We start from the raw sequence: 9,127 nt of genomic DNA, 5'->3' as shown, positions 1-9,127 counted from the left end.
TGGTGGACCTGGGCTTCCCGCACTGTAAACCTTCATGGGAGGACACTGACCCTGGTGGACCTGGGCTTCCCGCACTGTAAACCTTCATGGGAGGAAAATCTTCATGGGAGGAGAAGGACCCTGGTGGACTGGAACCTTCTGATTAACAGTACACCAGGTACTCCACCGTGCCACCAGGCGCACACTCCAGCTTGCTCTCCCTTCACGATCTCTCTCTCCCTTCCTATCTCTCTTTCTTTATAAATATTTATAAATATATAAACATGGTTAGGTAATACTAGTCATAACATACATAACAAATCTTGTAAAAATGGAGATTCTGACTCAGTATGTCTGAGGTGTTTGCAAACTCTCAGGAGACCTTTGAATTCAGTTGAGGCCCGAGGAAAACCAGGGCCCAGAGCAACCAGGGCTGGCTCAAGGCTGCCCGTCAGGCAGCGGCAGGTCAGGTGGAGCCCAGGCCTGATGCTCTCCATTTGTTCCACCTCAGCCGCCACCTGTCCTCCTCACAAGGAGTGTTCACTGAGAGAAGGCGCAGCCACCCAGCCAGGCTAGTCCGTGGCCTGATGGACAGAAAGCTCTAGTTCTCCACTAGGCAGCCCTGGTGGCGGAGACTGTAGGGAGCTGCACTGCCAGCCCAAAGGCTTAACTCGCCAGTCTCTGCTGGTTCAAATCCACCAGAAGCTCGTCGGGGAAAAGACAACCAATCTCCTTCCACGTGATTTATGGCCTCAGAAAGCTAATGGAGGGTCAGCCATGAGTCAGTTCCAACTTGACAGAAGTCAGAGTGAGAAAGAGAGAGGTTATCTACTAACAATTACCCACTTGCTGGGCAAAGAACGATCGGTGCTGCTCTCTGTCAGGCTCCACTTCCCCAACCCTCCTTTACCTCACTCCCTCGTGTCTCCCACACTGAGATTAGACAGAAAATCATTTTTTTGGGTTTTCAGTCAACTCCTGTGGTACACAGAGCTATACAATTAGAATAAGAATTAAGGATGTAAAAAACATTCCTGAGTAACAAAGGATTCACAGATACTAAGAATAAGAAAGGGTGTGTTATTTTAAAAGCCACAAAATATTTCCTTTTAGAGAAGTAGCTTATCAAAACATACTTCTTAGAAAGTCCACCCCCAGGGATGTTTTTTAACAACTGTTTCCATGGGAGGAGCAGAGGATGAAATAGGTCTATACACACAACTCCAGGCCATCAACTGGATCGTGAACAAGAAGCATCCTGGCTTTGTCTGGCACCTCGATGGTTGACCACAGGCTGGAGGAGCCTCTAAGCATATCTGGCACCTCTGTGGTTAACCGCAGTTCGGTGTACACAGCGCTGGGAGACTCTGACACAGTGGCCGTGCACTTGCAGGAGACTGCTTCCCACAGTCAGAGGTGAGATGGGGACTGGCTGGGCGCGTTACCAGGAAGCACACACTGAGCTGAGAGTCAACTATCAAACCATTTGCTCCTCTTCGCGAGAGGAGCTCCTGTGGACGGTCCCAACAGTTTCTGCTTATACTGTTCGACGAGCTGGTTGAAGCGGATTTCGGTCTTATTTCCCTTCGCCGCCTTCTTGGGCACCTGCAAGTGAAAGGAATCAGCGTGAACCTCGGGCACTAGCTAGCACCTGACTCTGAGAAGACAGAGAGGCCTCACACCGCAGGCAAACGGAACCTCCAGAGGGGGGCTCAAGAGAAAAACTCCAGAGGCCATCTCCTCCAGAGGCCTCATCCAGCAGGGGGAGGTCAGAGCAGGAGAAGCCCCCACTGAGACACTGCTGAGGAGCTCCAGGGGCTCCCCTGGCCCCTCCCCAAGGCTCACATTAGCCTCATCAGCAGAAGGGTCAGCCTGGAGTCTGAACATTCCTGTTCGCCTTTCTGCTCTGGGAAACTGTAAGGATAGCGCTCTGGAGGACAGGATGGGAGAGGTCAGAGCAAAGAGCCCACGAGCCTCCCTGACCTTTCACAGACGAGGTGGAGGGAAGGGAAAAGACACCTTGATCAAGGACCTCCACTGAAGCTGAGAGGTCAGAGGCCCCTGAGAAACACAGCTGAAGCCAGGCCCAGGAAGAACTATGCAAAATGAGCCACCAGAGTCTAGAATAGGGCAGTAACAAGACAGCACTGACACAGTCAAGTTCATAACAACTCAGGAATTCACAGTGCTAACCCCCCACCCCGATTATCACCGAAGGTCATCAGCTCACTCCTCTGAAAGCTAAAGAGGGGAAGGATCAAGCATTCATGCTGCCTCTCCAATGCAGTGGCCTGTCTCGGCCACCAAAGAGCGGACAAGAGAATTCTGCTTCCCAGAATTCTACTAAAGAATCCAAAAGGAATGGGAAAATTAGAAAATTACTCTTCTGCAGCCTGTAATGCAATAAGGGATGTAGGCAACAACCATCACTAGTGGCTAAGACCATGAGGTGAAAGGTTGATGTGGAAATTACAACCGGAGGGACACAGCAGACAACCCCCAAACCTCGGGTTAATCTCAGCTCACTCCCTCCAAGGCCAACCAGACATCACATGTCTGATGTGACAGAAAAGGAGACGAACAGGGGACACCTAGCACCACCTAGGCAATGCTCTTGTCAAGCAAATGAAACCTGAGTCTAATAAATCCCTGCACTCTGACTGGGAAGGGTGGGGTGTTACAGAAAAAAGTCCCGTGATACCACAGGAAGCAGGCAGCCCACTGACAGTGGACTGTGCTAGAGGCCAGATAACAAGGTTCCCCCAATGAATCAGAGTAGGGAGATGGGCTGTGGGGAGGAAGGTAGGGTGAATAGTTCGGAATATAAGAAGACGTAAGAGAGAACAGGCAAGTTTAAGATGCAGGCTCAGGATTCTCACTTGTCCTAACCAACTAAAGACAATTTCTCGAGGCGTTGAGAAAAACAGAACGTGCCCATGCACCCGAAGATAACAAGGAATTCTAATTATTACGTTCTGTTGCTATGATAATGACATAATGGCTATTTTCAACGCCTGAGGAGTTAAGAGCAAAACTCTGGGGTGTTTACAAAGTGGGGTTTCTGCTGACAGGCTCGTGTACCAGGGAGCACAGTAACAGATACAATGCAGGCTCTCCCACTATTCTCTCCACTTTCACAACCGTGACATGGCATCCTCTAAAACGCTGCAGTGCCGCACGCAGCTACAACCCACGAGCGCCTTCGTGCTGTTCAACTGCCCAAGGAGGGGGCGGGGGCCTCGCCAAGCCCGTCTGTGTCCTCGGAACTCACCTGCTTAGAAGCCAATTTCTGTTTCTCTTGCTTCCTCTGGTTTACTTGGGGCTTTGGCTTCTTGGGAGGGAGAAGCTTCGCTTTGCCTTTGTCACGCAACCTGGAACAAGGTAGGTAGTAAGTGCTGACTTCAGGCTGTCCCGGCCCTTCTGTTGGGTTCATGCCATGGCCACAAGGAGCTGCCCTACCACAAACCAAACCACCACACGCAGCCCATTCTCACTGACGGCAGCCCTCCACCGGCCTTCTCGAGTGGTAAATCCTTACACGAGAGCACCGCCTTTTCCCATACAGCAGCAGGTGAATTTGAACCTCCAACCTTTCAGTTAGCAGACTGCTGTGTTCTGTGCTACATCTCAGGGCTCCTTATAAGGAGCTAAGCGTCCTACATAGGGATACTACAATAGGCTACCGTCAGGCTCGACCTTGTATCCTTGTTTTCTAGCCTAAAACCTCAAGGGAGTCTCAAAAGCTTTCCCTCAATAAATATTTTTAAAAGATCTACTTTTATGCAAGGCCTGAAAGCAGAAACTTGGGAGGCATCACGTGGGAGCAACGCCAGCAGACAGGCCACGTCATGGGACACTCCTCTTCAAAAGAGAAAGGCAGTGGGAAGCTGCCCGGGAAAGGTCCTCCGAGCGTCCGGCTGCGCTCCCTCCACCACTTGATCTGAGAGTGACAGTTCTGCTGGAAGGAGGACGTCTGCGGAGAGGTAGTCCGCTCCCCAGCATCTGACTTGTGTAAAAGCCTCAGTAATGAACCAGCCCCATAAAGCTATTCTATCAGAAGTCAAGGCACATACAATGGTTTGTAACAAGAAATAGACCCTCCTCTGCCAAGTGTTTCAAAACATCATTACTACTATCATTATTATTATCATGTTAAAGTATTTTCGTGCACTTGAAAGTGTTTCGTCAATGGTTTTAGGCATAGAGAGGTTCACTGTACAAACACTTTACAAACAATAGACCCCAACTCAACCAAGAAAAGCCCTGGACCAGATGGTTTTACAAGTGAATTTTATAAAACATTTAAAGAAGAACTGTTACCAATTCTACATAAATTATTTCAGAAAATAGAAGAAGATGGAACCCTCCCAGATTCATTCTATGAAGCAAACATATCTTTGATACCAAAGCCAGGAAAAGACACCACCAAAATAGAAAACTATAGGCCAATATCTCTCATGAATATTGATGCAAAAATCCTAAATAAAATACTGGCAAATAGAATCCAACGATACATAAAAAAAATAATCCACCATGACCAAGTGGGATTCATAACAGGTATGCAAGGATGGTTCAACATAAGGAAAACAATCAATGTAATTCATCACATCAACAAGGCAAAGAACAAGAACCATATGGTCCTATCAATTGATGCAGAAAAAGCCTTTGATAAAATCCAACACCCTTTCATGATTAAAGCACTCAACAAAATAGGATTAGAGGGGAATTTCTTCAACATAGTAAAAAGTATCTATGAAAACCCAAGAGCCAGCATTGTTCTTAATGGAGAGAGGTTAAAGGCATTCCCTTTAAGAACAGGAACTAGGCAAGGATGCCCACTATCACCTCTTTTATTCAATATTGTTTTGGAAGTCTTAGCAATAGCAATAAGACAAGAGAAGGGAATAAAAGGTATCCAAATAGGCAACGAGGAGGTAAAATTATCCCTCTATGCTGATGACATGAATAGACCCCAACTCTACCTACCTGTTCTGACTTACATAAAAACTCAAAGACAGTCGTGGGAGCTGAACAGGCACAATGAAGACTTCCTATATTATCCCAGTTATCAGCATGGGCGTGCACAGCACTCAACCTCCTTTCCTCTCGCCAGGCACCACACAGAGGAGAGGAGCTGACCGAAGGACACTGGCTCAGCGATCCCACTGACCGCTGCCCGCCGCCACTCACCTGATCTTGGGGCCTCGGTGTGAGGGGAGCGCCAGGACCTTCCTTCTCTTCTTTCCATCAGGCAGCTCCACCTGCTCTATTTCTGCCTTGGTCTGGAACCCCGCCCACGAGTTCGGGACTGCGTTCTCCGTTGTCTGCTCCCTAGAGGCCTTGCTCTGGCCTTGCGTGTGGCTTCCCGCTGCCGTCTGCTGAGGGTCTGTTCCCTGCGCATGGCTTCTCGCCACTGTCTGCTGAAGGTCCTTTCTCTGCAGGTCACTTCTCGCCGCCTTCTGCTGCTGGGCTTTGCCAGGCCGGGGCTGCTCTCCCTGGGCCTCACCGGCTGCAGGCTTGGATCTCATTTTTTGCTGCATAAAACAAAAAACAGTCATCTGGTCTCTGGACGATAGTTCTTCGATGGAAACACTCATAAAAGGGGCTTAATGTGAGCTTGTGAAAGAATGGGAATTTTCTCCCCCAACAAGAAAGGAAACCCACAAACTTCATGAGCCCCACCAGAGCAACAGATGTTATGGATGGAAGACAATCTCCCATCCCACAAGGTAAGAAAAGGGGGAAAGGACAGCCCAAGACTCAAAAGCCAGGAGCTTCAGAAGCACCTCTGAGCAAAGGCTTAAGGCGGAAAACAATTCAGCATTTAGTGGAGTAAAGTCTTGTGGACAGTGACCACATCCAGGCTCTACCCAGAACCCCGTACTAACCCCTGAACCCTCCCCAGTCATGCTGGAGGACATGCCAAAAAGGCTTGGTACACAGGTCAAGGTATAATATTCAGTGAAAGTGCTATCTAGCCCCAAAGGCAATCTCACCCTATGTGCACTGGGGAAAATGGATTAAAAAAAAGATTAGAAACACACCGGCCTTACACATACTAGCTCATTTAATCCTCACATCGCCCACGTGAGGCAGAAGTTGCTAATCCCATTTTATGCACCGAGAACTTCAATGCAGAGAGGTAGTAACTCGCTGAGGAAGACACAGCGAGAAAGGCAGAGTCAGAGTGTGAACACGAGCTCAGCACTACTGTTCTCAGGCACCTCTGCTCTTTCATCACGCGAGATCACACCAGCACTAAGACGGGAGGGCGTCACTTCTACAGTCACTCAAGATGAAGAACGAATTACAGACTGGACAGCTCCAATCAACAGGCAGCGGAAAACCTCAGCCATTCATGTTGCTGTGGACTGTCCCTGTGTACGAGACCTGTTGATGGGTATAATGCTGTCTGATCTTCCCACCGATGGAGGACCCCATCTGATCCTAGTCCTGCTCATGGGGGACCCCACACCTGATCCTCTTGATCCTTCCTGTGCCTCTGTAGAGTGACCAAGAAATGGGCTCGAGGGAGGGGGGCTGGGAGAGGTCTCAGGACGTGAGCACAATTGTAGCACAGAATGTGAAGAGGCACAGAGCAGCAGAGCCACACGCTGTACACAACAGAGGGCGAGAGGAATCGTTCACAGAGTCAAAAACAGTGGAGTTCTGTACCAGGCTGCGCTGGAGCCTCTGTTCCTTCACTTTCAATTTCCTTCGATCTTCCAGGGAGAACTCCACTATCGGTCGCTGTCAGAAGGACCCAGAATGCCACTGGTTAGACAAGAAGCAGAGCTAGCCCCTAACCGCCCTTCGGTGGCCACCCTCCCTTCGCCTCCCTGAAGGAAGAGGCCAGTTCACAAGCTGTCTGCACGGTCTAACCCGAAATCCCACGGCCGCCGGGCTGACTTTGACTCACACCACTCCAGGAGGACAGAAGTGTCCAAAGGGTTTCTAACACTAAACATTTACAGAAGGAGGCTGCCTCATCTCCCAAGGAGCAGCTAGAGGATTCAAACTGACCACAGAGCCACCAGGGCTCCCTGTCCAAGCCTAAAGTGTTCCCTTATCACCTAGAGTCGCCGGCTCCCTTCCCTCCATCACCCCTCTGCTCTCCCTTGCCACCACTCAAGTGGACACCAGTCAGGAAGAACTGTGGTTCCCAACAAGCTGGCCCCAGGGGAACACCTCTCCCACAGGAAGTGGCTCACCTTCTGAGGCCCGAAGATGTCCGGGTTGTTGTTGATGTGGCGCAGGGCTGCCAGGGCGTGCTCGTGGGCCTGGAACTCTACGAAGGCATAGCCCAGGGACTGGCCCTTCACGTTACCACGCGCGCCTTTCAGGTCTCGCATTACCCTGCACTAGGAGCAGAAGAAAATGGCCATGCAGTATGGGAAGCCAAACTTTATACCAAATATTATATGAATACCCTTGTTCAGGAATTGAAGGAATTACAGATATTTAAGTTAGGATTTCTCTTGTGGCAGATCCTAGAAAATGAGCTTTTTGTTCCCTGCAAGACAGGAGACAGCAAGGGGCCCCCTACAGAGGGAGTGTTACTTCCTGAGCTGGAGTTCACCCTGAGGCATCAAGGTTAATAGTTAAGGGTAAACCAACTTCTTGCATTTGTGAATCCCTCCTTCCTGAGTCAAGCGGAAGGTTTTCAATAGAAAGAGCTTGGCTTCATTTGCATTGAATTCTCTTTGTGATTTACTTCCTGATAATTTTCAATAAAGACACAGAGAAGCTTGGCTTGGGGTCTTCAGTGGAGAACTGCTGGCCCCCTGTTTTATGCTCTCTGCTCTATCACATTCCTGGCTGTTTGTCTCTTTAGTAATAATTAAAAGATTATTCTATTCTTTGGGACCCTCAGTCTGCAACAATGCAGGGTGGACGCCAGCCAGCCTAGGCACGAAGTACTGCAGTAAACACAGTAATGAACCAGGCTACTGACATAGGCGCTTGATCTACACCATGCACACCTAAACTGCAATGACACCGGTGAGTGCTGGGGAATGACAGCAAGGAAACAGCATTCCTTGCTTTCCAAGAGCTCACCTTCTAAAATAGGGAGCAACACAGGGTGATGAATTAAGCACACAGGGAAATAAACTTCCCAAATGAAAAATGGAGCAGCTACCTTTTCCCAAACATACAAGAGGAGTGTTACATAAGACACTAACCTTACACCTAGGAAATAGTCAACAAGATGCGAGTACTCTAACAAACACATAAACACCGAGTTCTTTCTGAGGATGGAGCACTGTCCACACAGATCTTCTTACTGAAGCCATGCCCCAGAGAGGAAGAACCAAGATCAGGAAGGAAGAGGCTTGCTGGCTTTAGATTAGGAGGACAGGTCAACACAGGGAAGGGCCTGAACACCCGACCCCAGAACGACAGGGCACCACCGTTCCACATGCTTCTACTTGGGGCTCAGTGTGAGGTTCTTCCCAAGCCCTTCAGCCTGGTGAAACAAACAGCCTGGGGCACAGCAGGGTTCTTGCTACTGTTGTTATATGCCATCAAGTCGTTTGCGACTCATGGCAACCCTATGTACAAGAGCTCTAAACTCTGTTCTATCCTGTGCCAACCTCACTGTCTCAAACACATTCATTTCCAACGCTCCAGTCACACAATCGATCCATCTCATCGAGGGTCTTCCTCTCCTTCACCGCCCCTCCACTCTCCCAAACATGATATCCCTCTCCAAGGACCAGTCCCTCCTTGTAACATGCCCAAAGTATGTCAGACGAAGCTTCAGAATCCTTTGACTCCAGGGAACACTCTGGCTTCACCCTCTCCAGAACAAACCTGTTTGTTCTCCTAGCAGTCCATGGTATATTCAACACTCTTCTCCAGCACCAAAGCTCAAAGGCATCAATTCTCTTTCTATCAACCCTATTCACTGTCCAACTCTCCGATGCAGAGCACATAATTGCGAAGACTACAGCCCGGATCAAGTGCACCTTAGTCTTCAGCCTGACGTTGTTGCTCTTCAGTCGTCTTGAAGGGTTCCTCACAGCTGACTTTCCCAATGCAAACCGTCTCCTGATTTCCTGGCTGCTGTTACAAAGAGTGTTGCTTGTGGAGCCAAGTAAACCAAAACTGTTAACTATCTCAATCTCTTCACCATCCATACTGATGC

The 9,127-nt window shown here is 49.2% G+C and overlaps 1 protein-coding gene across 2 annotated transcripts in view; it reads right to left on the bottom strand.

Annotated features, from left to right (window-relative positions):
* Nucleotides 1-1,449: 1,449 nt before the first annotated feature.
* RBM28 (RNA binding motif protein 28) overlaps nt 1,450-9,127 on the bottom strand; it is a 32,858-nt gene continuing 25,180 nt past the window's right edge. For both annotated transcript variants that reach the window (XM_006896069.1, XM_006896070.1), the window contains 6 exons: nt 7,191-7,340; nt 6,655-6,729; nt 5,426-5,513; nt 5,170-5,347; nt 3,251-3,350; nt 1,450-1,584 (listed from right to left, as the gene is read on the bottom strand). In XM_006896069.1, coding sequence (XP_006896131.1) covers nt 1,450-1,584; nt 3,251-3,350; nt 5,170-5,347; nt 5,426-5,513; nt 6,655-6,729; nt 7,191-7,340 — 726 coding nt within the window. The remainder of the gene's footprint in view (nt 1,585-3,250; nt 3,351-5,169; nt 5,348-5,425; nt 5,514-6,654; nt 6,730-7,190; nt 7,341-9,127) is intronic.

The sequence above is a fragment of the Elephantulus edwardii genome, unplaced genomic scaffold (genome assembly GCF_000299155.1).
Source record: "Elephantulus edwardii isolate Elephantulus edwardi_28Jun2011 unplaced genomic scaffold, EleEdw1.0 scaffold00181, whole genome shotgun sequence".
Taxonomy (NCBI): Eukaryota; Metazoa; Chordata; class Mammalia; order Macroscelidea; family Macroscelididae; genus Elephantulus; species Elephantulus edwardii.
Note: the sequence above shows the minus strand (reverse complement) of the source record. Positions and strands in the feature narration are given on the sequence as shown.